A 26,971-nucleotide genomic window follows, 5' to 3' on the forward strand; every position below is an offset into this window, starting at 1 on the left:
TTTAAAAGTAGGCTGTTGAGTTCAATAATAGAGTTTAAATGTTTTATAATTATGATAAATAATTAATGCAGTGTTCTAAACAAGCAACAAGGCCACAGCTCTGGGGTGTTTCCTCAGCAAAACTGAGTAATCTGGGTCCACCATACATTTGCATATACTCTTGCACCTGGAAAACCCAACTCTATCTCTTATTGCTTCCTTAAAATAACACTTAGTGAAATCTACTTCCTGAAGCATCTACTTGCTTTGCATAATGCATAGATACATTTTGACTAATTCAGTTACTTTGGCATCCATTGGTAAGATTGAAGTCATTCAGGATCCTGCATGGGAACTTACTCTCTTGCATTTGGAAACCTAGGCACCATGTATGACTCTGAAAAGCTTGAGATTTAGATTTGTACCTCATTTTAAGTCTGGTTTTCCTCATTGTACGTCTGAGGTTTGGACTGGTTTTCGTTCTACTGATGGCTTGTAGAAGGGACATGTTTGTTTTGCTGCCTTGTGCAAAGACCCTACTCAGAAGGAAGAAGGAATGATAATCAGCGTGAGGCTAGATGATATATGTCCAGTGTCCTGTGAAATCCAGTAATTGTCTGCATTAGTTAGCTGTCATCTTTGAGTTTCAAAAGTTGTTTTGTATACTATGTCATGGTTAGAATTTGATTTGAATTAGGCAGCGTGGTGGGCCAGATAATAGAAGAAAATTGAGCAGATGTTTCCAAGCTCCAGACATAGAAATTGTAAGAAGTTTCGTACATTCTAGGATGCTGGGTTTTAGGTTAAAGCAGCAAAGTATAAAAGTGACAGGCATCAAAAGCTTTGAACTGATAGCAAAAATAACATTTAAGATCTTGTGATGGAAGTTTCATCGGGAAGTTTTACTGTTCAGTTAGCCTCTATATGACTCTTTTCTGTAATCTGGCATTATTAAAGCAGATCTCATCCTAGGTCAGAAAAGTGTCTAACAGAGTAAACTCTCCTATTGCAATGGTTTGGCTCTAATCTTTAGGACTGAGAAGTCCAAATATCATTAAGGTCTTCCACTGAGGCACATTTCTGATGAAATAATTGTTAGACTAGCTGTTTTTGTTGCCTGCTAACAGGAAGAAGATACCCTTCAGAGTTGTCTTAGGCTTTACACTTTCTAGAAAATTTTAGAATACCTATTAGTAATTAAAAAGCAGAGGTTTGTAGGTTTTGGTTGTTTGGGCCTTTTTTTGTAAATGTAGTCCTTTACAAAGAGAGCTTTAAGGTATTCATGGCAAATCATCATAGGTTGCATTGATTTTTGTAATTACATAAAGGAGGAAAGGAAATGGGGTGACTTCACTTCATGCTTAAGTAATCAGACTGTGTCCAGCTCTGTGGCCCTCAGCTCTGGTGGTCCAGAGGAGGGCCAGCAAAATGGTCTTGGGGCTAAGACATCTCTTCTACAAGGACAGTTGAAGGGAGCTGGGGTTGTTCAGCCTGGAGAAGAGAAGGCTCTGGGGAGACCTAAAAGCGGCCTTCCAGTACCTGAAAGAAGGCTGTAGTACAAAGCAGACCGCAGAGGGGCTGTATGCAAAGGTCTGCAGTGATAGGACGAGAGGCAGTGGTTTGAAATTAAGAGGAGATTTAGATTGCATGTGAGGAGCAAGTTCTTTACCATGAGGGTGGTGGAAGACTAGAACAGGTTGCCCAGTGTGATGGTTTGGGTGTTCCCCACACTTTAGAAATCGCCCAGACTAGACTCAGCCGGCTCTGGGAATATAAATGAAGCTTATATTTACAGCTAGCACAATACACAAGCAGATATTTACAGTATATACAGTTATATACAGAAATATACAAGGTAAAAGGTAATACAGAAACACAACTCCCTTCCCAGAAACCTGAGTCCCCAGGAGGGGCTCTCAACCACCCCTGCACCTTCCCCCTGTCCCTCTCAACCTTACCCCAGTCCTAAGGAAGAATGGAGATTCAGCCAGGAGGTTAAGAAGCAAAGGTGGGTTAGTCCAAATGGAAGGTGAGGTTAAGGAGTAAGATGTTGCTCAGCCAGCAGCCCAGTCGAGAGTGAGAATGGTGAGAGTGTTATCTAATGTTTTCATTTCTTGTTCAGCAAGACTGTGAGGGAAGTAGACATCACCATTGTTTTCCTTTCACAGCCTATGATCTACTTCTCACCAAAACATTCTAGCTAGCTTCAAACTAGCACACCCAGGGAAGTAGTCAAGGCCTTGTCCCAGGGGATATTCAAGATGAGGCTCAACAAGGCTCTGAGCAAGGTGATGTAGTGGAGAATGTCCCTGATGACTGCAGGGGGTTTGGACTAGATGGCCCTTCCAACCCAAACCATTCTACGGTTTTAGGGCTCTTCAGGCCTTTCAGTCAATGTCACTAAGTACCTTCACATCTGCTTACTATTAAACTGACTCTGGAGTGCTTTTGGATGTGAAACTGTGCTTTACATACGCAGTGTGTCTTTTTCATAGGTGCCAGCTGTGAAAGTGATGTCGGTCAAAACACCTTAAGTAACCAAACTTTTAAGTGAATTCAGCTATTATTTCCCCTGACACAAAATAAAAGTTTTCAATCATGAATCCTGCATAGAGAGCTGTATTCTATGTCAAAGCACTTGTAACAAATTCCAGCACACCAGAGGTTTTGTGTTTATTTGGCATGTATTTTTATTACTTAATACTACTTTACAAATACTTGATATTATTTGATAGTATTTGACAGATATTATTATCTGACAGATATTGACACTTTCATATGAATCGGACATGGACTCAGTGTTGATTACAGAAACCATAATTCTAGGAGACTTTTTGTTTGCATCAGCAGGGCATATGTCTGTTGTTTATCACAAGCTTTCAATACAAATATTAAGTTACCCTCATTATGTGTATTTTTTTTTGTCTACTCAGAGTGAAAACCTGGTTTACTACGTTAGTATGTAGATAATCCTGTTATGAGAATCCTTACATTTATGCTTTGTAATTTTCAGTTCAAACCCTACTATATTCTCTAGTTTAATAATCTCTACAGGTCACTTCTAAGCCAAACTCTTCCATGATTCTATCAATTTTTTTTGTACTGACCACGTGCAATGCACAACTCAACTAACTGGGCACCTCAGCAGGTTAGTTTGTATTTAATCTCTTCAGCTCTCTTCCAGAACTCCTGGAAAAGAAGAGGCTCATTGATCTTCATACAAATGTTGCAACAGCTGTTTTGGAGCATATAAAGGTATGATTGCTCTCCAGCTTCAGTTCTCTATCTGTAGTGTTCCTTACCTGGAGAAATACAAGTGAGCAGGTAAAGTAAGATAGGAAACTGAGTCTTCTCAGTTGTGCTGCCTCTTACAGGAGTCACTATCCTCATAGAAGAGGTGCTCCAGCCCTTGGATCATCTTTGTGGCCCTCCTCTGGGCCCACTCCAATAGCTTCGTGCCCTTCTTATGATGGGGACACAAGAACAGGTCACAGTATTCAAGGTGGGGTCTCACAAGAGCAGAGTGAAGGGGCAGAATCCCCTCTCTTGGCTTGCTGGCCACACTCCCCTGATGCAGTGTGGTGCGGTGTGCTTCAGGTTACTATATTTTAACTTCTGAAATAATTTGGAGGACATTCATACTTCCAGATAGACTGTTTGCATTGTCCATTATGTTTTTTCACTACATTAAGTATTTGAGCATTTTTCTTTACTAAGTATATGAGAATCTGCACAAAGAATACTGTGAGACCTGCTTTAGAGGTACTAAGTGAATTTATTTTTTTCTTGTGGTCATATTTTAGTGTTCAGTTTACAGCTGCTTTTTCCATTCTCTTGGATAATTTTCTAAGACACAGCAAGAGTAAGTCATTACTTTGGGATCCTGGCAGTGTTTGTCATAGAATGGTTTGGGTTGGAAGAGACCTCCGAAGGCCATCTAGTCCAACCCTCCTGCAGTGAGCAGGGACATTCTCCACTAGATCAGCCTGCTCCTAGCCCTGTTGAGCCTGACCTTAAACATCCCCAAAGAATGGGACCTCAGCTACCCTCCTGGGCAACCTTTTCCAGTCTTCCACCTTCCACCACCCTCATGGTAAAGAACTTGTTCCTAACATCCAATCTCAATCTACTCTTCTCTAGTTTGAAGCCACTGCCCCTCATCCTATCGCTGCAGGCCTTTGTAGACCGTCCCACTGTAGCCTTTCTGTAGCATCTTCAGGTACTGGCAGGCTGCTATTAGGTCTCCCCAGAGCCTTCTCTTCTCCAGGCTGAACAACCCCAGCTCCCTCACCCTGTCCTTGTAGAAGAGGTGTTTAAGCTCCCTGATTATTTTGGTGTCCCTCCTCTGGACCTGCTCCATCAGGTCCATGTCCTCCCTATGTCCAGAGCTGGACACAGTATTCCAGGTGAGGTCTTACCAGGGTGGAGTAAAGTGGCAGAATCCCCCGTCTCAAATCACCTCTTCTGTGGCTTATCTAATTATTTAGTGAAATAATGGTTCCCAGAGTGAACCATCAGCTACTTATTGTCAGTGCTTAGATCAAATGCATCCTTGGTTTGCATTCATTGTTTCTTAATCTGAAGCAGCTGGTGACTGAAGGGCTGTACCCAACAGATAACAGATTTAAGACTAGAATTGTGGGTATCTTTCTAGCTGCTCTAGAGTTTAAAGTGATATGTATATTTGCATGTCATGCTGGGATTACTGAAGTGTGTTCAATTGTGACATACAAGAAGTGTACACAGACACATGTCTAAAATTGGATGGGGTAGATCAGATAAAATCAAGCTAAGATTCAGTACACATGAATGTAAGTGGCAGGTTTTAATGTGGGTTATTACCTGTCTTGGATTACTTAGACTGGTTTGGTTTAGATTTGTTGGTTTTAAATTCCTATATGATTTTCTTATGTGTCTCCAGTTTTACTTGATCTCAAGGTTTGATGCTTTGAGTGCTTCCATTGTTGAGATTACCAGTAGCTTTTCAAATTATCAAATACATATTTATAAAGGAATTCCACTATTTTAACTATTTTAAATGAGATTACACTCTTGCTGTGTGAACAGAAATGGTAAGGGTTTATGAAAAAAGTATATATATAAAGAGACAGAACGAATGAACAGTGGTTCAGGCTGGCTTTCCATAGTTGAGAACTGATAATTTAGTAACTTTCCAGGGAACAACAGCTTTTTCTGAGTTACAGTGACCTTTCCATCATCAGCCTGTGCAGCTCAGTAGGGAAATGGCTATAGATGCCACTTCCAGCCTTCTCTCAGTTTCTCTTCTTGACATGAGCACTGTAATTGCCTGACCAACCTCAGCCATTCTGCAGGCTGTTAGTTTCTCAGAAGTCCTGATTTTTGTCAGGACTTCTGAGAAATTCCTCCCAGTAGTTTATTTTTTGAATTCTGTTCTTCTGCCATGTTCTCTGTCTCTCTAAAAGGAAGAATATTTGTACTGTAAAGAGAGCAGGAGAGCCTCCTACAAGTCCTTAGAAAAATGACCATCTAAGAGATTTTATTGAGTCTTGCTTCCACTTCTCTGCTTAAAAAAGATTGTGTTCATTTTGGAGTGCAGTGCTCAGGTAGAATTCTCACACATGTCAGTAATTTTCCTTAAAATAAGTTTTGGCTTACACACTAAGCTGAAAGCTTTCACAATTTTTTAATTATTTTTTTTAAGACAAAGCAAGCTGAAGTGAACACTTCAACTGCAGTATAAATCCTGTCCCTGAATTGGCAGCCAGAAAGGTCTCCTGAAAGAGGCTGGTGTGGAACAAGATGTCATGTTAGGAAATGGAGAGCAGGAGGCAGAAATGAAGTAACTGTAATGTAAATATATATTGATTTTATTACTGCTTTTTATTATCATTTTTCTTCACCTCGCTTGCCAGTTTGGCACCCAGAAGAATCTCTTTGCTGTCTTTTTTTTCTTGAATCTACAAGGTTGTTTAGCTCCTATTCTCCAGCATTTCCTCTTGGCATGCCTGTGAGTTTGCCACTGAGTGAGCAAAATTGCATTTACTTAAATTAAGTGGGACATCTGCTTCTTATCAGCACTTCTTAGACAAGTTGGCTCCTCTGGAAGTAACTGTCTCATTGCTGTGGCATATCTGGGAAATCTGTCAAAAGGTAACTGGGTTATTCAGTAATTCATATGAAATTTGATCAAGTGCCCATCTAATTCCTAGCAAAACAGTGTAAGATGCTAATTAGCATATTTGCTAGTAACCCTCATTTGTTACCTACTGAAGAAGCAGATGAATAAACTCACCATATTGATCCGTCTCTTTAGCTCGTGCTTTTATCACATCTAAAAAGAGAGTCTTCAAGAGTTTTTTATTGTTGCTTACCTCTGATGCCCTTTTGTGGATAGAATTAAAAGACCTGGAGTAAATTTTCACCAGAGAAGGAGTCTCCACAACCTCTCTGGGCAGCCTGTTCCAGGGCTCTGTCATACCCACAGTGAAAAGATTTTCCTTATATCCAAGTCATAGAATCAACCAGGCTGGAAGAGACCTCCATGATCATCTAGTCCAACCTAGCACCCAGCCCTATCCAGTCAACTAGACCATGTCACTAAGTATCTCATCCAGTCTTGTCTTCAACACCTCCAAGGATGGTGACTCCACCAGCTCCCTGGGCAGCCCATTCCAATGGCAAATCACTCTCTCTGTCAAGAACTTCCTCCTAACATCCAGCCTAGACCTCCCCTGGCACAACTTGGGACTGTGTCCCCTTGTTCTGTTGCTGGTTGCCCGGGAGAAAAGACTGGCCCACACCTGGCTGTGTGGAACCTCCTGTGCTTCAGCCTGCACCCATTGCCCCTTGTCCTATCATTGGACATCACTGATCAGAGCCTGGCTCCATCCTCCTGACACTCAACCTTCACATCTTTATAAACATGAATGAGGTCACCTCTCAGACTCCTCCAAGCTAAAGTTTCCTCTTCTCCCAGCTCCCTTAGGCTTTTCTTGTAAGGGAGTTGTTCCACTCCATCATGTTTGTGGCTCTGTACTGGACTCTCTGAAGCTGCTCCCTGAGGTCCTTCTTGAACTCAGGACCCCAGAACTAGACAGAATATTCCTGATGTGGCCTCACCAGTCCTATTATACTTCAGAGTCTTTTAATGTCATCTTCTTGGACAGAGTAGAGGAGGAGGAGAATCTCTCTTGACCTATTAGCCCCCCCACTTCTAATACAGCCCCAGGATGCCTTTTTGGCCACAAGGGCACACTGGTGGCTTAAGGGCACCCTTCTGTTCACCACGTTCCTTTCCCATAAGCTGCTCTGCAACAGGTCAGTCCTCAGCCTACACAGGTCCATGGGGTTGGTCTTACCCAGGTGTAAGACTCTACACTTGGCCTTGTATTTCATTAGATTTCTCCCTACCCAACTCTCCAGCCCATTCAGGTCCCACTGAACGGCATCACAGCCTTATGGAGTGTGTCAGCCATTCCTCCTCTCAGTTTTGTATTGTCAGCAAACTTGCTGACATGGAATGGAAATGGAGATCTCTCTGCTGGTCTTCTCTTTGAGCCAAGGCATAGCTGAAAGTGTGCAAACACCAGAATTTAGTTAGCTCCTGCATGCTGAGATTTTGTACGCTGAGTAGTTGTAACATTGTTTGTGATGCTACATTTTAATGTTCAGACATTGGTAATGCTCTTTGATGTAACAGAAGCTTCACAAGAAGTTTGGGAATATATTTTTTCATCTTTAGATGGTTTGGTAATGATGCAGTGGTTGAGAAGTTCAAAGCTTGGATGTTCATGCAGATGCATTGCGCTGCAGTCTTTCATTCCTTGTGATGACTTCCATAAAGCTTTTTCCTCATGAAGGCTTCACAGTCCTTGTGCTGCCCTCCCTAACAAAAGGATTTTCACAGCTTGTTCTTCTTCACGTGTCGTTGTAGAACTGAGAGACTTCTTTTGCAGTTTTAGCAAGATAATCTAATTGTGAAGTCCTCCATCTTGATGTGAATGTGTCATAACAGTTAGTCTTTGATCTAAGGTAGGTATCTTGATACCAACCCAAGTCAGCAATTGCCAGCTTTTCTCTGGATGATGCCTTCCTTTATTTAGTAATTCCCCACATTTATCTGCACTGAATAATTGCCTTGTAGATTGAGGCACTTGAGATTCAGTATAAATTTGACATAATATTCACTTGACCATGTAGTTCTCAGCTATGGCAAGACCACAGTTGAAAACGAAGCTCTTCTTCCACTTGATTTGTCTCAGACATTCCTTGCTTGACTTGAATTCTCACTTTTAATATGACAGTTACAGAAGTGTCGAAATCTTGAGGTTTGATTCAAGCATATTACAATGCAATATTAGTTATTTTGACTGAAATTTTATTTTAAAATACACTTTTTTTAAATCTAGGCAACTAAAAGTAGGTGTGTTTTTTTTTTAGAGGAGATAACTATGCCTTCACAGTCTTAAAAGGTGTTAACCCTAACACTTCTTGTTAAACAGAGTCGAAAGCTGGATGTCTATTTTGAATATGAAGAAAAAATAATGAGCAAATCCACGCTGGATAAATCTCTTCTGGACATGATTTCTGACCCAGATGGTGAGTACTTTAAATCTCAGCTTGGTATAAAATTTGTTAAGATACACAATAAATCTGTACCTCCTGGGACCTCAGGGTTGTAAAGAGCTTTGTAAGACTTGTAAAGAAAACAGCTTTTTATTGCTTCTTAGTATCAGTCTAGATTTAGTATTTTGGCTGAGTAATATCCAAAATATTGGCCACCTATGAAGCTCCACAAGAATGCTTTCCTAACTTCTTGTTTCTGAAGGTCAAAGTATTTTCACTTCTGTGCTTCTACAGTTTTTATTAGTGTAGCATGGAACTGTGTGGTCTGAAAAATATGATTCTTTAAAGCCCTACTGCGTGTTGTATAACACATCTCACAAACAGAATGAAAAAAGGCATTTCATAGAAGCAAGGGATTGTAATATAGGTAGCTCTTGCTTGTCTGTGAGGAAGAAGATGGCTGGGAGAAGGTGGAGAGAAGGGAAGTAAGGCATAAATCAGCCAATTCACTGAGAGGCTTGCCTGGAATTCTGTATTTGTTGACCCAGCTGTGGCATGTCTGTTTCCATCATCTAAGAGCAACGAATCCCAGCTTCTATTTCCTGTGTAGTTCATACATAACTAAGCTTTGCACACTGGGCGATGCTCAGATTCTCTATTAGCAAGAGTCAGCCAGGGATCTTTCTGTAAAAGGCTGAGACTAGAATGGGTGTTCTCAGCTTTTCAGAGTATTGTTGCATCAGTTCTCCGCCTTTCACAACCTGAAGTTTTGCTCTGCTTTAGCAGTTAATTAGTAGCCTTTAAGAGCAGCTTCAGCTTTTTGATTGGAAAGTAAAATAGTTGTGTTCTAGTTTACCAAGTTTTCTGTGAAGCATTTACCACTCCCCATCTCTGTGCTGTCACAGACTATAGCCTAGCAAAAAATAATGAAGATTTTACAGACAACCAACCTGGGTGGCTCTGACAGTTTGGGAGTTATTTACAGCTTAGCACTACTTACAAGCGTATATATGTGTATATATATACATATATGTGTATATTATATACACAAATATTTACAGTTATATACAAGTTAAAAGTAATATAGAAACACAAAATCCTTCCCAAAACAATCAGATTGCCAGGAGGCTTCTGACCAAAACCTTCTCCCCTCTTTCCCCGCCTTCAGAAATAACCAGATCAATCCCCATATATCTCACGTGATAAATCTGGAGAGATCTGAGGTGAGATGTCAAAAAGACAACAAGAAGGTTAGAAGAAATAAAGAATTAGGTTGGATTAGAGTTAAGGCAGATGCAACCACACACAGACCACCAGAGAGAAGAAGAAGAAGTGAGAAGTGAGTGTCTTATCTCTATTTTGACTAGTTGCGTTTCTCAGCAGAAGAACGGGTGATATAAGTTACTGGGTTTTTTTCTTTCTTCTCACAGCTAAGGATTTAATTTCTCTCAGTAAAATATTCCAATTAGCCTCAAACCAGCACAGTGTCATAACTGTTTAGCCACTTTACACCACTACTATGTAAAGAATTAAATACTTTGCCTAACAAAGTGGTTTTTCAAAGATTTAGTAAAGGATACACAATACAATCACAGATTTTTATGTATATATATGCACACACACTTTATTATCTTTTAGTAAGACAAAATACCACTTACACTCTGTGAGACCACTCACACTTCTGTGAGTACAAAGCTTTTAGCAGTTTGTGTATGTGAATGTGGGTGCTGGCTCGTTCCAGTTGAAACAAAGGTAGTGATCAGGGAAGTACTGAAAGTGGAAGCCCAAGGTTTCAAGTCATTTAGAATCATAGAACGGTCTTGGTTGGAAGGGACCTCCAAAGGTCACCTAGTCCAACCATCTCTGCAGTCAGCAGAGGCATCTGCAACTAGATCAGGCTGCCCAGAGCCCTTTTGAGCCTCACCTTGAGTGTCTCCCTGGGCAATCTCTTCCAGTCTTCCACTACCCTCATGATACCCAAGTCAGTTACACTCTGTATTTAAAATGTTTAAGTGCTCATTATACCTAAGTGAACTCCCAAGTGGATGTCTTGAAAGCAGGGGTTTGGTTTAGATAATAGAGTTCCTTCAGTTCTTGATCTTCTGGCCTGTTTGTATTTTGTAAAGGTTAGTAAGACTTACTTCCCTGGAAAAGCTGTACCAAGTCATAAATGTTCATCATGACAGCACTTACTCTTAACTTCTGCCAAACTAAATATATGCTCATATATAAACAAAAGTTCCAGATTGGATTAGTTGAATCCCCTGCTGTCATGATCCACATTCGATACTGGGGGAGAAAAAAATACCCAAACCAAACAAACACCACCAAAAAAAAAAACCCAAACAGCCAAACAAAAATCCATCTTTTTTTTCTCACAAGAAAGTGCACTTGTATAATATATTGTACTATATCTAAAGATACTGAGCTTTTTAAATGAGGTATTGCACTGCAAATTGGAAATGTTTGTCTTGAGAAGTTGTACTTCTGAAAACCTCATTTGAAACTCTGGTCTTCACCAGCAGAGATTCTCTTCTAGACAAAAGTAGATGGTGTTCAGAATCTGCTAGGGTAGACTATAGGCTATGGCCACACCATCATTATAATCTGAGAGAGGCTAATTTTGATTGTCACAGATAGTACTTTCCAAGAATTTGTAGCAATGTTTTTCTTCAAGTGATGTGACTAAAGATGATTCAGGAGGTGGAGTCCTTTCTGAAGGCAGGCTGGGAGGTTAGAATTGCTTTCCTGACCAGAAGTTCTCACAAGTGCTTTTGTAGCCCTCATGTTTCAGTACATTCAACCACAGAGCTGCAAACTGTAGAGCTAAAAACTAGAATTGTAGAATCAACCAGGTTGGAAGAGAACTCCAAGATCATCCAGTCCAACCTAGCACTCAGCCCTATCCAGTCAACTAGACCATGGCACTAAGTGCCTCAGCCAGTCTTTGCTTCAACACCTCCAGGGATGGCGACTGTACCAGCATCCCGGGCAGCCCATTCCAATGGCAAATCACTCTCTCTGCGAAGAACTTCCTCCTGGCACAACTTGAGATTGTGTCCCCTTGTTCTATTGCTGGTTGCCTGGGAGAAGAGACCAACCCCCACCTGGCTGCAACCTCCCTTCAGGTAGTTGTAGACAGCAATGAGGTCACCCCTGAGCCTCCTCCAGGCTAAACAACCCCAGCTCCCTCAGCTTCTCCCCATAGGGTTTGTGTTCCAGGCCCCTCACCAGCTTCATCACCTTCTCTGGACACATTCCAGTACCTCAACATCTCTCTTGAAATGAGGGGCCCACAAAGCACCTACAGGATGCCCAAGGGATCAGGCCCAGCCAGCATGGGTTTAGGAAGGGCAGGTCCTGACTGACCAACCTGATCTCCTTTTACAATCAGGTTACCCACCTGGTGAATGCAGGGAAGGCTGTGGATACAGTCTACCTGGAGTTCAGCAAAGTAATTTGCTGTGGCTTTTATGGTTTTTCTTTAGTCTCCTCTTTGATGGATCTGCTCCCTGCTAATGCTTGCAGTCCTTGCATAAAATAAGACATAAAGCCACTACGTAAGTTGATGATTATGTTACTTGAAGATTAACTACAAGCAAAAGGGCGAAGTGCAAGTAAACCCTCAGAAACAATAAGCCAGTCTAATCCAGCTTCTCATAATATTGCTAAACATCTGTCTGCTGAACAAGACCGTGGTTGTAGGTAACAGTTGTTGTCATAACTACAGGTCTGGATGTACCTGCATTAGTACTGACAAGCCATTAACATGGCAGTACAGTTACAGTGGTAGTTTTTTAATTGTCTTCTTTTCCTTTTACTGCAGCAGGCACCCCAGAAGACAAAATGCGATTGTTTCTGATCTATTACATAAGCTCAGCTCAGGCACCCTCAGAGGTATGTATTTATTTACAGCTTCCAACTCCAAATACTACCACAAAGGACTTTTTTGTATTGTTTGTATTTCTCCTCCTCTTGGAAGCAAATTATGAAACACCTAACAAATACTGGAACTTCAAATGAATTTTGAAGTATTATCAGAGAATCTGCTCAGAAGGCTTTAGCCACCATTTCATAGCATTTGAATGACTAGCAGGAAGGAAATTTATCTTCAGATAGATTTAGCTCACAATTACAGAAAGATTTAGCTGACAGCTACCTCTCAACATGCTTTCCATTATTCTGCTCCTCTGCTCAGTAGAACATCCAAAGTGTTCATGTGACTCTCATCACTGTATCCTTGTGTATTCAAGGATTGGCTTCTTGTGCCATTATCTGAATAATTCAGGAAAAAAATTCTTAATATTTGTTTTGAAGTTATGATGATTTACTTCAAGGAAGATTTTAATTGTATTGTGCTGAGTTGGGCAAAGACAATGTGCTGTTACAAATGTGTATTAATTCATCTTCATTTTTACTATTTACCCTTGGGACATTTTACAGAAACCAGTTTTCTGTTGAGTTTTCAGAAGCTGCTGACCTAAAAGGCTCTTCCCACATCTGAAAGTACACACAGTTTAATTCCACAACTACTGTGAAGTTCAATGAGATCTACTTATGGCATTTCAAGTTCTATTTTCGTACTCATAATTACTTTTCAAGTTTGGTTAATGCTCTAACTTTGCACTGCTTGTTTCATATTTAGTTAAGGGTATCCTGTCTTTCCACATAGAGAGTTAAGGACAGTTTCAACATTTAGCCATTCTCCACTTCATAATTTCAGACTGATTTGGAGCAGTACAAAAAAGCGTTGACAGATGCAGGTTGCAACCTTGCTCCTTTGAGCTACATAAAACAATGGAAGTAAGTAATTTCTTTTCTTCTCCTACATGAGACTGTAGCTGGGTAACTTTACAGAACTCAGCACTGTTATCAAAGAGTTATGAACTACTTCTTGTACCTTGTAAATCATCCTGAAACAATTCATTCTGACTTTTTTTTTCCCTCCTGTATGTGCAATTGTCATTTTAAAACTAAACTCCAGCAATTCCAGAGTGCTCCTGAACATGACACACAGAAGTTCACTTAATGATCCAAGGCAGAAACAACTTAATGGAAAGCTGTGCTTGTCCAGACTCCACACTGTTGTAGTTCATGCCAGAGAGCTATGCTGCCTGTCACTCTAGTTTTACTTGGTACCAACATAGTCTTTTCTCTTTGAAGCTGAAATTATAATTTCTTGTAGTTCCTTAACTAGTTTATTTCTACACAAGAGGGATGCATGTAATAAATAGTTATGTAATAAATAGTTCCTTCCTGCAAGTGTTGGAGTTTTGTCACTTTCACAGATGACCAAAGCTGGAATGTTCTGCAGCAGTATGTGCTGTAAAATAAACATTTGATTTCTCTCTCTGCTTTCACAGGGCCTTCACAAAGATGGCTTCAGCTCCAGCCAGCTATGGAAACACTGCACCTAAGCCTTTGGGGTATGCTTTTGATCAGTTTTCTGTAAGCTTTTGGGTTCTGGTAGCTTATTTCAGTAGTACTGAAAGTGTGGTTAGTGCTATGCACGGCCCAAAATAAAACATTTCGCTATTTGTAAAAGGTTTTAAGTTACAATTACAAATAGAAACTCTCATCTCCTCTTCACATTGCATAGGACTTACCCAAAGGAAAATAAAAGCATCTGTGACTAAATCTACAGATTAATTTACTATATAAGTGCAGGGATAATCTGCACTTGCACATTAGATGTACTCTCACAGAATAATTTGGCACCCGCAAAGGATCTATGACTGTCACCATTTTGAGCCTTTAGTCAAAGGCAGAAGGTAAGAACAGCCCTGTGTGTTCAGAACTGGTTATCTCCAGGGCTTGGAGCATGTCAGGAATGCAAGACTACTGCCTCTTCAGCAGGATATCCTGGCTTGGGTGCCTGTCTGCTTGTTGAAAGATGTAGTTGTTTATTTCAAGATGTGAAAAGGAAAGATAACGAACAGTACCCCTTAGGCTGAGGGACTTGGGTCTTTCTGTGCTTGATGGGATTTGAATCCTCATTACCAACTGTAATTTCAGGAATGCACTGTCACAAGGAAACTGTGGTGCAGTATGGTTAGATAGAATTCCAGTGCTGTCTCACGTGGAAGAAATACTGTTTGACTGGCTGGAGACACCGAGCATCTCTGTTAACTGGTGATTAGAACAGCCTTTTGAGAGGAGCACTCAAATCCTTCCATTACTGAAGTTGTAAAATAAACTGCTCGGTGGAACAGAGACTAGAACTCAGGACTCCTATTGCTGGGTGGGGATCTAACTGCTAGATTGTATGTGTATTCCTCTACACTTGTCATGTGATTTGAAGAACATGTTTCATGACAAATTGAAGGGCTTGGTAGTTGAATCTCATGAACTTTAATGGAAACTCAATGTCAGCATAAAACTTAAGAATGCAAATTGAAAAAGGAAGATCTTAACACATCGTCTTTATTTTGTTTTTCAGTCTCTTTTCACTTGTTATGAACACAGGATCACAGTTTGTAATGGAAGGAGTGAAGAACTTGGTACTGAAGCAACAAGTAAGTGGAAAAACAATTAACAAAAAGTCTTATCACATGAGCATTGTCAACATTTAGAAAAACAACTTTAAATACATCTGTCATATTAATAAAATAAATGGCACAGGGGGAAAACCAAACATCAGTCTCTGCGCTTTGTAGCTCCCAGTTTTTAGGCCAATAATGAATAGTGCTCAGATTTTCTTTTAATACTTCTGTAAGGAACTAAATTTCAGTGCATGCAGTCAAGACTGATTTTAGCATTATAGAAAGAGCAACTGTGGCATACTCAAAATAGACAAGCCCTTCATAAAGAACCAAAACCAAACCCCTCTGTGTCTTTACTTCGAACAGCATGCATGAAATGCATCTATTGCAGAGTGATTGGAAGGATGAAAGTGTTTGTTCTCTGCACAGTTACAATTCAAGTGTTTCTCATTTCCCCACATCTACAGCAGCCAAAGTCTTGAAGTGTACTTCAGACTTCACTGTGATGTGGCCACCTTCAAATATTCACTTCACTTCAGAAAATATTTTTAAGCATAACTTGCCTGCAAATTTCAATGTAAAGCCCCAAAAGAAACCAAACAACAAAAAGACACTGTTTGTCTGAGTCGTGTTAGCTGAAATTTCAAATTGTGGTGTCCAGAAACCTGCTTACCTGTGGCAATATACACTTGGATCAGATGGCCGTTAACTAAATCCTTATAGTTAAAAAAATCTGAATTCTGTAGTACTTTAACATCAAAATTTTAAAGAAAAAGATCACTCATTACATTGGAATTCTTAGTGGAAGAATCATGATTTAATTTAGAAATAGAGCATGTCAGAACTAAATAAACTCTCATCCCTAAATATGCAACCTTTTAACGTAGTTGTTCATTTAATCATCCTATTATGCATTTAATTAATGCAGGAAAAGACTCAGCTGTCACAGAAGAGGTTTAAGAATTGTGTCCATAACTTTTGTGAAGAAGTCAAAAGATGATTTACTCAAGGGCTGGAACACCTCTGCTGTGAGAATAGGCTGAGTGAGCTGGGCTTGTTCAGCCTATAGAAGACTAGGGGGGACCTTGAAGCTGCCTTCCAATACCTTAAGGGATCCTACAGGAAAGCTGCAGAGGGACTTTTCTTAAAGGTGTCTAGCTGCAGGACAAGGGAGAATGGTGTGAAGCTGAGGGAGAGTAGGTTTAGATCTGATCTTAGAAGTTCTTCAATAATTCTTACCAGTGGAACAGACTGCCCAGAGAGATAGATGCGTCCTCCCTGTGGGTGTTTGTGGCCAGACTGGATGAAGACTTGAACAGTTAGAGGCCTTGAGTCTAGTTGAGAAGCATTCTTGCCCATGGTGGGGACGTTGTAGTAGATAATCTTTGAGGTCACTTCTAACCTCAGCCATTCTGTGAAATCAATGCTGTTGGACTTTTGCTGTAACTACATCTGATAAGTTGCAGTGGACAGTTACAAATCAGCGGTACGTCATGAAACACAGCTGAGGAAACTGAAATATGCAGCACACTTGTATGTTGCCTTTTATAGAGAGATATTCAGGTAGCTGTTCCTTGTAGCAGTAGATAATAATTATAATCTAAATGAGACTTTCTTTTCCTCTTGTATTAAATGTCATTTCTTTTAACATGTATGGCTTACAAACCTTAGTGTTATTCTTGATCAAACAACTTGCTTTGTTTTTCGGGTTGTAAGAAGCCACATTGCTGATGTTCTCAGGATATTTTTTTTCTGGCTTTTAATTCCTTCTCCAGGTATTTTAGGGTAGACAAATAAAATGCTGCCCTTCTTCATATTTCTAAGCCTGCTGTAGGTCTGTGGTATTCTTATTAAAAATTCTATTAAATTTCAGTCCTTCAGGGATTTACATTGGCTTTTTATGATGCATTCTTCAATGTTACTTAGAAATCCTCCTTTGGAGTATCCTGTTTTGATATATTCATTTCCAATTTTCTCCCTCAGTGGTTTGACTGTTTAATACTTCAGATCTCTTGTCCAAGCTAGCACTTCCCATCTTAAATAAGCAAGAATTATCTTGAATCTCACCTCAGTTTATTGTTCCTTTCCAGCCAGGATTGCTTGACAACATTATTTTTTTTTCTAGAATTACACCTTAATTCTCATTTTGAGTTCTAAAAATCTTTCTCTGCATACCACAAGATAATTTTTTAATAAGAATATAGTATGTTATCACATGTCTGCATACATATATATATAGGTAATATCCAAATACAGCTTTCTTCCTGTCTTCACACCTCTTTTCCACTTTCAGTTCATCCTCTGGCTAGATGCTTTGCAGATGTTTGTATTTTCTGTACAGGTGATGATATAAGAGTTCAATTTTTACAAAATATAAGAGTAATATTTCAAATCCTCTGTAACTGTCCCATAAATAATTGTGACCTGTGAATATTTCTCAGAAAGCATTCCATTAATTTCACATTCTGTTTTACAGAACCTACCAGTCACACGTATATTGGACAACCTTATGGAGATGAAGTCAAACCCTGTGAGTATAAGTGCAAGAAAATAGGTACAACATATTATATCTGCAGGCTATAATGTGTTATAGACCATGGCTATTTCTTTTCACCTTAAAGTAGTTAAATATACTCACACAGACTCACAGAGTGTTAGGGATTGGAAGGGACCTCAAAAGATCATCTAATCCAACCACCCTGCCATAGCAGATGCACACAGAGCAGGTCACACAGAAATGCAGCCTGTTCCAGGGCTTTGCCACCCTCACAGTGAAAAAGTTTTCCCTTGTGTCCCCAGCCTATACAGGTCCATGGGGCTGGCCTTTCCCAGATGCAGCCCTTGCTGTATTGCAAGAACAGAACTATTTCCTAACTATTTCATGCCATTTTTAACATTAAAATAATTTGTAAACAATGGCAATTTACTGTGTTTCAACTAATCTTTTTAATTTTATTTTTCCTATTCCCAATTTCTATTGCTCCTGAATTTCTAAAAGTTTGAAATGTGGCTGAAATTTTCTTGGATTCAGGATTTATGGTATTTTGGGGAAGGTGTGGGGTTTTTTTGGGAGCACAGTTTCAGAAGTAAAATAGTTACAGAGAGAATGTGTTAGTGAAGAATTTGTTTCAAACATCTTTAAAGCTTTACTATTTAGAAGAAAATATTTTAGTATTTGTGCTTTCTTTCTGTTTGCAAGCAGAGTTGATTCTGTCAAAAAAGTTCTCTTTTCCTCTTGTTCTCAAAATTTACTGAGAGCCCCTCAGTGATGTCTACTGGTAGGACATATGAGGACAGTCTGAGACAGTTGGGGTTGTTCAGTCTGGAGAAGAGAAGGCTCCAAGGAGACCTTAATGGGGCCTTTGAGTATTTGAAGGGGGCCTACAGGAAAGCTGGTGAGGGACATTTTAGGATCTCAGGTAGCAATAGGACTGGGGGAATGGAGCAACTCTAGAAGTGGGTAGATTCAGATTGGATGTTAGGAAGAAGTACTTCACCATGAGGGTGGTGAGACCCTGGAACATGTTTCCTAGGGAGGTAGTGGAAGCCTCATCCCTGGAAGTTATTAAGGCCAGGCTGGATGTGACTCTGGGCAGTGTCATCTAGTGTGAGGCATCTCTGCCCAAAGCAGAGGGTTTGGAACTAGGTGATCCTTGAGGTCCCTTCCAACCCTGACAATTCTGTGGTTCTATGATATCTCACACTGGTATTCACTGTAACTAATGGTAAAATACGAAAGTTGTCACCATAGAGGTTACCTCTGGCTTTCCTTAAACTGTTCTTCATAGACATTTAAGGTCATACCTGATCTAGCTGAGGATGTTGGAGTAAATGGCCCCTTCCAACCCAGTGCATTCTGTGATTCTATGAGTATATGTCATGCTTACTAGCAGAAAATTTGCTTTCTTTTAACAAAGAAACTGACATTGGTTTAGCATCAATGAATTTCGGCTGCAGTGAATTGTTGTCCCTATTTGCAAACCCTGGAAAAGATGTAGAGGGCTAATTTTACCTGGTCAGCCAGCAGAGGCCACTCAGCACACGTAATACAGAAAGCCAAAATTAGAGATAACTTAGATGTAGGTGAGAAATGAAACAGTGGGGGCTTTCAACTAAACACTAGCTTCCTCAGGCTACAAGTTCAGGAACTGATTTGGAAAAGTTTGTAAGGCACAGAGAGTATTTTTGCTGACTTGATATTGTCACGTTTCACTTAGTAGAAATCAGCCACCACCACTTCAGTAATTTGGAGAAAAGAGTGAAAAAGCAGAGCTTGAGCCAGTTGGTCAGACAGTAGCTTCACATCTCACTGCCAGAGACTGGAATTCGCTGCCCAAAATGGGGAATCCTGCTTTGGAAGTCATACAAGACCAGGCAAGCACTAAAGTGTGATTCTCCTAACCTGCAGGAAAATTGGCAGGAACTTCTTGAGTAAGTTTCAATTAACAGAAGCAAGCCAGAGACTCACTGTGGAATATTTTTAGTCTTACTGTGCCATCAGCAGAAGTGAAATTGTATCTAGAAAAGGTCAACATGTGCAGATGCATCACTGTGGCCTCTGGTCATCTTCTGATGTTTGAAGTCCTTTTCAGTTACCCAGAACAGAAAATTATTGCACTGCAATCAAAACAAAAAGGGGGAGAAAAAGCTTAAGATTTATTGTTTTTCACAACACAGAAAAATCTCCTATATAGTTTGTTAACTCACGCTACACAGTGAGCTGTATGTATATATACATTGATCAAAGTTGAAAAGCAAAACCAGAGCAGGTTATTGAGAAGTCAATAATTGCAATGAGTGTAAATAATTTAAACTATTTTCTCAATATAAAATGCATCAATAATTTAAATCTGTGAAATGTGCAACTCATGCCACCAGTAGTCACAAAGATTATTCTAAGTTGGAATTTTAAACCTATGCAGCTACAGTGTGCAAAAATGCTGTAGGGCTGTCTGTAAATCACTTTGTGCCCTACTTATCACTGCTGCTTTCCTTTCTGCCAGAAAGGACAGAGGAGTCTACACCTGTATTTTCTGCATTTTGCAGAAGCAGAACAGACAGAACAGTTCTGTGATTTTTAAAACTTGACTGTTCAGCTGTAGTTAGACTTTTTCTTTAAATACTCATAAACATTCATCGAGTCATGGAATGGCTTAGGTTGGAAGGGACCTTAGCTGCTTAAGGCACTGTCCTGCTTGCCCTTGAACACCCCTAGGGAGGAGGCATCCACAACCTCACAGCGAAAAATCATAGCATTAATACATTGAGGAAGAAGTATTTGTAATACTGGGAGGGTTAACTCTGATTTTAGTTCTGGCATTAATCTGTAATTGATTCTAGCACGCAGAGAAGCTGCACCTCTTTATCCTAGTTTAAAGGATTCTCAAATACTTCAGACTTTTAGTCCATTCCCAGCTCTCATCACTTCAGAGTTGTTGTACCACCTTTGTGTGTGAGGCTGCCAAAATCATGAATGCTGGCAGAATTTACAAATGCAGCTGAAATTCCCAGTGGAGCATATTGAAGCATTTGACAGAGATCTGTATTTAAAAAAAACAAACTTGTGGATAGGAGACTTTTAACGTAACTGCATAAAAGTTCATAATACTAACTACATTTCTTTTGCACATTGGTAACTACCACATGCATACTAAATATTTGTAGCATTAGAGCTAGTTTGGCTTTATGAGATCTCACAGGTTTCCCAGATAATCTGTCTGCTACTCAAGAATTATTTCTGCTCTACAGAATCATCAAAGCACAGAGATCTTGCATGTAAGCACTCAGATGAAATCAGCTGTAGTTCTGCAGGCAGCTTATCCACAAACTGAAATTCATAGTACCTGGATCAAAGAAACAGAAGAAAACCAAGGAGTTGTCAGAAGGAGTTACTAAGAAATTGAGTTTTTCCTCCATAATAACTGGCAAAACCCCTGCTGATTGCCAATGAAAACAGTAGAAGTGCCTCAGTGTTTTGTGTGAAGAAAAATATTTTTTATACAGTTTAGACAGTCAGACTTTTCCAGGTCTTGTGGAACCAAGAGCTTAATTTTGGTTTAATAGTAGTCATAAATCATGAAATGAAAAGGGTAGTTACATAACAGTAGCAGATTTTGATCTATCATCTTCTATTTAGCATTCACTGCCATAAAAGTGTTTTGTAATATTAAATCAAGAGCACGTTTCTGTAGCATGGAAAATGTTAGTATCTGCAGCTAGCCATGTAATGTCCCTTTAAAGCTGGTAACACCTTATTTTTTTGTTCTGTGTACTGCCTTGCAGTTGGGATTTATTAACCAACCAATTTCGTTTTTGTAAGAGTTGTTTTAGATGAACCAGAAGCAAAGAAGCTCGATAGCACTCTTTAGAGCAGTCTGGGGGTTATTCTGTACAAATAGCAGTGGACAACACAATTAATTTTGAATGATGTGCATTATAAATGAGAAGCAGCTTTGCTTTGAGTGATGCTTAATGTAACAGAAGCAGAATTTCATTAGCCACAATTCCAATCTTTTGAGATCAAGACATCTTTTTTAACAGGAGACAGATGACTACCGGTATTTTGACCCCAAGATGCTACGAGGCAGTGACAGGTGAGTTTACTTTGAGTTTTGCTTCTCTCCTTGTACTGTGGGAAAAGGCTAGCTTAAGAAAAAAGCCTGGATAATTGCTGACTACAGTAATTCATTTTAATCATTAACTCTAAGTCAAGACGCTTGGTGTCAAAGACATTCACAAGAGGAACTTAGATACACCAGATGCGTTTTTAGAACTCTGCAAGAATAATCTCTCACTGCAGCGACTGAACATGCTGGTAACACCAGTGAAGTCACAGCAGTAGCTACTAGTGCTTAGCAACAGTATTCGAATTCTTTGTAGTAGCACTGCTTGGTTTCTTTAAAACTTGGAGATTTTCACTGTTAAATTACAAAAGCATTGCATAGTGCACCAAAATCCAATCTAAATCTGCTCTTCTCTAGTTTGAAGCCATTGCCCCTTGTCCTGTCACTGCAGGTCTTTGTAAACAGTCCCTCTGCAGCCTTCTTGTGGGCTACTTCTGGGTATCTGAAGGCCACTATTAGGTCTCCCCAGAGCCTTCTCATCTCCAGACTGAACAACCCCAGCTCATACTCCAGGTAGGGCCTCACCAGAGCAGAGTGAAGTGGCAGAATCCCCTCTATCTTTTGGCTACAGCTTCTTTTGATACAGCCCAGGATGCCGTTGGCCTTCTGGGCTGCAAGCACACACTGCTGGCTTATGCCCAGCTTCTCATCCACCAGCACTCCCAGGTCTGCGGGGCTGCTCTTAATTTCATAATTCCCCAGCCTGTATCAATACCATTTCCATAACTAGCAACTTCAGTGCAGTACTTGGGGAATGAATGCAGAGAGGCAATTATTGTCCTGTTTTATATATTCATCTCTTATTTTATAGTATTCAGGAAGCATGATGCGTACACGATACTTCTTTTGCATATTTATACCTCACAAAATGTGAGTTGTAGTTTGTTTGTGTTTCTTCTTACAGCTCAGTTCCAAGAAATAAAAATCCATTCCAGGAGGTAAGTTACACAGATTATTTTTTTCAGTGTTCATGTGTGTTTAAAAAAAATTCTTAAGTGCCAATCATTTTTGTATGATTAAGAAAATGAGAGGTTTTGTAACAAAAACCACGTAGACCAATTCTGTCCAGTATTAAATACAATCAGCTGTTATTCTGAAGAACTCTTTTAAAATAACTATAGCAGTATTAACTAAAACTGGAGAAAAAAAAAATCAGACAGTTCCTCTGGAGGTAATTACAGGGACTTACGAATAATCATAATCAGGTATAGAAAAAGTTAACCTCTTTATTTTTATACCAGATCTTTAGTATGCTCTCTAGATTTAATCCTCTCTAAACAGCAGTGTGAAGCTCTGAGTTAAAGGGCAGTAGTTTAAAGAGTCTCTGCAAGTCAAGGAAAAAGGAAAACCGACAAACACTGTCATTTTATACAAATGCCAGTAGCTTTCAGTAGCTCTCAAGGTAAATATCTGCAAATAATACAAGTCTTGCTTAACTGCTTTTACTGTAAAATTTCATAAGCAAATCTTTGCCGTGACAATGTACAGATCTCAGATTTCTCTGGAAATGTCCTAGTTGCCCTCCTGAATAAAAGTAGTACTGCATGGTGCCATGGAGAGCAGGTGGTCATAGCAAAAACGTCAGTAGTGACACAGAGCCTTCATAAAATTCATAGAGTTCGATCAGTCTGGGATAGTGAATGTTAACAACAGTGATGCAACTTAATGAACAGGAAAAGGGTTTCACTGGTCTACTTTAAACATAGCCCAGAAAATACTGATGGCCTTTACCTGTAATATTACGAATTCTCACCAGTAGCACATGGGAAGAGGGAAAAATAATCACAGGTTGGAAGGCACCTCGGAGATCTCTACTCCAACTTCCCTGCCATGGGCATGGATAATTCTGAACTAGACTTGGCTGCTCAAGACCTCAACCAACCTGCTCTTGAACACCCCCGGGGAGGGGCATCCACAATCTCCCTGGGCAACCTGTTCCACTGTCTCGCCACCCACGTACTGAAGAATTTCTTCCTAAGATTCAGTCTAAACCTAACCTCCCTTAGCTTCAAACCATTCCCCATTGTCCTATTGCTAGACACCCTTACAAAAAGTCCCTCTCCAGCCTTCAGGTATTGGAAAGCACCTCTGAGGTCCCACCTGGAGTCTTCTTTATGTTGGACAACCCCAGCTCCCTCCGTCTTGATGGTAGACTAATTTACTTTCCTGCTTCTTGTGGGGACACTAGAACTGGAAGCAATGTTCAAGATGGGCTCTCACACGAGCAGAGTAAAGGGCAGAATCCCCTCTCCTGCCCTGCTGGCCACATTCCTCTTGATGCAGCTTTGCTCTCTGGGCTGCATGAGCACACTGCCAGCCCCTGGTGAGCTTTCACCAGTCAGTACACCCAAATAGTGAAAAATACACCCAATCATGAAAAACTTGTGTTCCTCTGTAAGTGCCTCAGATTAATTCTTAAGTGTCCAGGGAAAAACTCTGTTTCTATGAACACTGGAAACATCTCCACACAAAAAGTAACAGGTTGGAACTGCATCTGTTTCAAATATTTCTTTAGTAGAAGACAATGATGAGTTAAAAGCTCTCACCTTGCTATTCTGTACCCTACTAGAACACTTCTATTACTTTCTTTCAAGGAGGAAACCACAGGTTCTCTATGCAGTTCTGTCTTGACAGTGGTGTGGTTAGGATGACTTTTGCTGCAGGGTTGACTATGTTGCTAATGTTTTACAACTGAAACTGTGAGAATCTGCATACTCTGATGATGTCTGTGTTGCCTTTCAGGCGATAGTCTTTGTAGTTGGAGGTGGCAACTATATTGAATATCAAAATCTTATTGACTACATAAAGGTATGTGCATAGCTCTCAGTTGTCATTTGAAATTTACTGATTGAGAATAGTTTTAGTAGGTTGTCTGAAACAATATAGTACTAAGGAGACCAAATCTATTAAATTAGCCCTAACAGAGTCTGGGGCAAAAGGTAGTAGTAGAAAACATGGATTATTAATGCAGACCAACAGAGAGTTACTGTTAGATAATTTTGCTCCACTTTTGAATTGAGTAAATAAACTCTGTTCTACTTCATTTCGCCTTCATACAAATTAACATGATTGAAAAGTGTCAGCAGATGTAACTGAATTAACCTATCCTCTGTACATCAAACACTGTCACTTTGGTTACTAATGGAGTGCTGTTACTAGTTTGTTGTTGTTAAATAAAGCAGCTGTAGTGTGTCATAGCTTTGAAAATCAAGAACTGCTTAGAATTCCCTCTAGTTTTCATAAATCTCACCAAAGATACACTACAGCCCTTCTTTGTATCCAAGGTAGGAACACAAAGTTAGTTCAGAAGGAGGCCTGCAGATAATACCTGATTTTACAGACAATCGTACTGGAGCACAAGTTCTATTGTTTCAGAAGCCAACATCGTGCAAATCCTATGCTCTCTGTCAAAGCAAAGATGAGGTTGGCATCAATATCTAAGCATTTGTTATTTACCTGCATTTAGAAGTTTTCACTAATGACTTCATGGAAGTTTTCTCTTGATATGCTGCATAATTTGAATCTGTGCTGAAATCATAAGAGGTCATATGCACAAATAAATATGGAACACAGATTAAAGGATGCACAAGTAAACATGTGACATACAACAAAATATGTAACTATTTATGCAACACATTTAATGTTTCTGGTTCCAGCTGCCCAGCCTAGCAGAACACACAGATACCAGAAAACTCTGTGTCATTACAGTTCTTGGGGGGCAGGAGTGGAGTTCATTCAAGCACTTTCCAGAAATAAAAAAATACAAAAGGAATCTGGATAAAATTCTTAAGTAGCACACCCTTATTCCTTCGTGATCTTAACCTCATCCATAGCACAATTATCCTGTCCTCTGATGGACCAGAATGTGGCTTTTCACCCAGAAGAAAACTCTGGAATAAAAAAACCAAAGTCCAGGTAATTCTTGAAGACTATATAAAGTCAGAATGTGTGTGCTTATTAGAATCATTCGTTCAGATTGGAAAAGACTCCTGGGATGGTCAAGTCCAGCCATTAACTACTCTACAAAGTCCATCCCTAAGCCATATCTCCTCAAGCACCAGATCTAAACTACCTTTAAACACATCCGAGGTTGGCGAATCAACCACCTCCCTGGGCAGCCTATTCCAACTTCTTGACTGGGAATAAAGTCAGTTTGAAACTCTGTCTTAGCAATTTTCACTTCCACAATGCTAACAGCACTTTGGTAACCATACTGCCAAGCAAATATTGGTAAACTGCAAACTCTTCCTTATGCATTTGACTGCAATCAACACCACATTTTGTTTCAGAATCCTTTGACCCAAAAAAGTGCTGTTTTTTAATGTGCTCATCATACGGAAATGAATTACAGATTGAAGTTCTCAGGCTCTAACACAACACAATAAATATGTTGCCACTATTCTTAGCACAGTGCCCAGTTACTGTAAGGGGCAGGGTTTGCTGCAGTAAGGTTATTAGCTATTTATAAAGGTGTCAGTGACTTTAGTATTCTAGAGCGCTTAAATGTGTAACACGTCCCATTGTTTTCACTTTCTGCCACTGCTCTCTCATTTTCCACTTCAATTTAATTCTTTCTTACCTTTGCTGGAACAGCTACTCTTTTCTCGGATAAAAGTGTAAAATTTCAGTATCAAGCTGTTTTTATGTTTTTCCTTTGTGTACAATAGCACTCCTGCTACTCTATTAAACACTTTGCTTCTTCCTGTCTGCTCTTTTTTCAGGGTAAACAAGGCAAACATGTTCTGTATGGCTGCAGTGAACTTTTTAATGCCACACAGTTTATTAAACAGGTGGGTACTTCTGCTGTCTTTCCAGGCTATCCTAGTGACTTTTACCAGTTAAAAACTGGTATTCAGCTGTGATCTTTAACCCTTTGTCCTAAATTTTGTTATTTATAACTAACTGACTTAAGTAGGAGCTTGATGTTATCTGTGCCTATACAAAAATCAGTCTTTTGGTGCAGTTAAAAACATTGGCATCCCAGGACTTCTCTACCCCTTATTGCAATACAAATGGGAAATAAAAATTACTCATGGTGGTCAGCAAGCAGGAACCCTTCAGTAGCTGTCACCACCCATGGCTTTATTTCTTACTAAGATGAAAATAAATTGTTACTCAAAGGAGTGCTTTAAAGAACTAAAGTTAAGTCTTGTTGCACTTCAAGGAGGCAAATAGTACTCACCAGCTTATAACACACTAACTCTTTTGGTGATTTGACTGGACACTGTACCTTTACCTGTGAGATTTGTTCAGATCTTAAGACTGGAATCTCAGATCCTTTCCTGTGAGGGGAATACATGAAATACTCTACTGTCAGCATATTTTTGATTGTGAGAGATA

General features: G+C 39.8%; 1 protein-coding gene and 1 long non-coding RNA gene across 3 annotated transcripts in view; one reads left to right on the top strand and one right to left on the bottom strand.

Moving 5' to 3' along the window:
- Window positions 1-26,971, top strand: part of SCFD1 (sec1 family domain containing 1) — a 47,818-nt gene that overhangs the window by 18,778 nt on the left and 2,069 nt on the right. Inside the window, exons 14-24 of the mRNA XM_064148308.1 lie at window positions 3,153-3,234; window positions 8,463-8,559; window positions 12,353-12,423; window positions 13,250-13,329; window positions 13,890-13,952; window positions 14,966-15,041; window positions 17,485-17,538; window positions 21,549-21,601; window positions 22,536-22,569; window positions 24,374-24,439; window positions 26,353-26,421. Of these exons, the coding sequence (XP_064004378.1) occupies window positions 3,153-3,234; window positions 8,463-8,559; window positions 12,353-12,423; window positions 13,250-13,329; window positions 13,890-13,952; window positions 14,966-15,041; window positions 17,485-17,538; window positions 21,549-21,601; window positions 22,536-22,569; window positions 24,374-24,439; window positions 26,353-26,421 (745 nt within the window). The remainder of the gene's footprint in view (window positions 1-3,152; window positions 3,235-8,462; window positions 8,560-12,352; window positions 12,424-13,249; window positions 13,330-13,889; window positions 13,953-14,965; window positions 15,042-17,484; window positions 17,539-21,548; window positions 21,602-22,535; window positions 22,570-24,373; window positions 24,440-26,352; window positions 26,422-26,971) is intronic.
- The window catches only part of LOC135177908 (uncharacterized), a 37,053-nt gene continuing 25,116 nt past the window's right edge, over window positions 15,035-26,971 (bottom strand). Inside the window, exons 2-4 of one of the 2 annotated variants that reach the window (XR_010303242.1) lie at window positions 25,088-25,159; window positions 19,477-19,625; window positions 15,035-17,341 (exon numbers count right to left, since the gene is read on the bottom strand). This is a non-coding gene — a long non-coding RNA (uncharacterized LOC135177908). Of the gene's footprint in view, window positions 17,342-19,472; window positions 19,626-25,087; window positions 25,160-26,971 lie in introns of those variants that run through there. The other variant, XR_010303241.1, reaches the window with a different exon arrangement.

Source organism: Pogoniulus pusillus, chromosome 1, assembly GCF_015220805.1.
Source record: "Pogoniulus pusillus isolate bPogPus1 chromosome 1, bPogPus1.pri, whole genome shotgun sequence".
NCBI lineage: Eukaryota > Metazoa > Chordata > Aves > Piciformes > Lybiidae > Pogoniulus > Pogoniulus pusillus.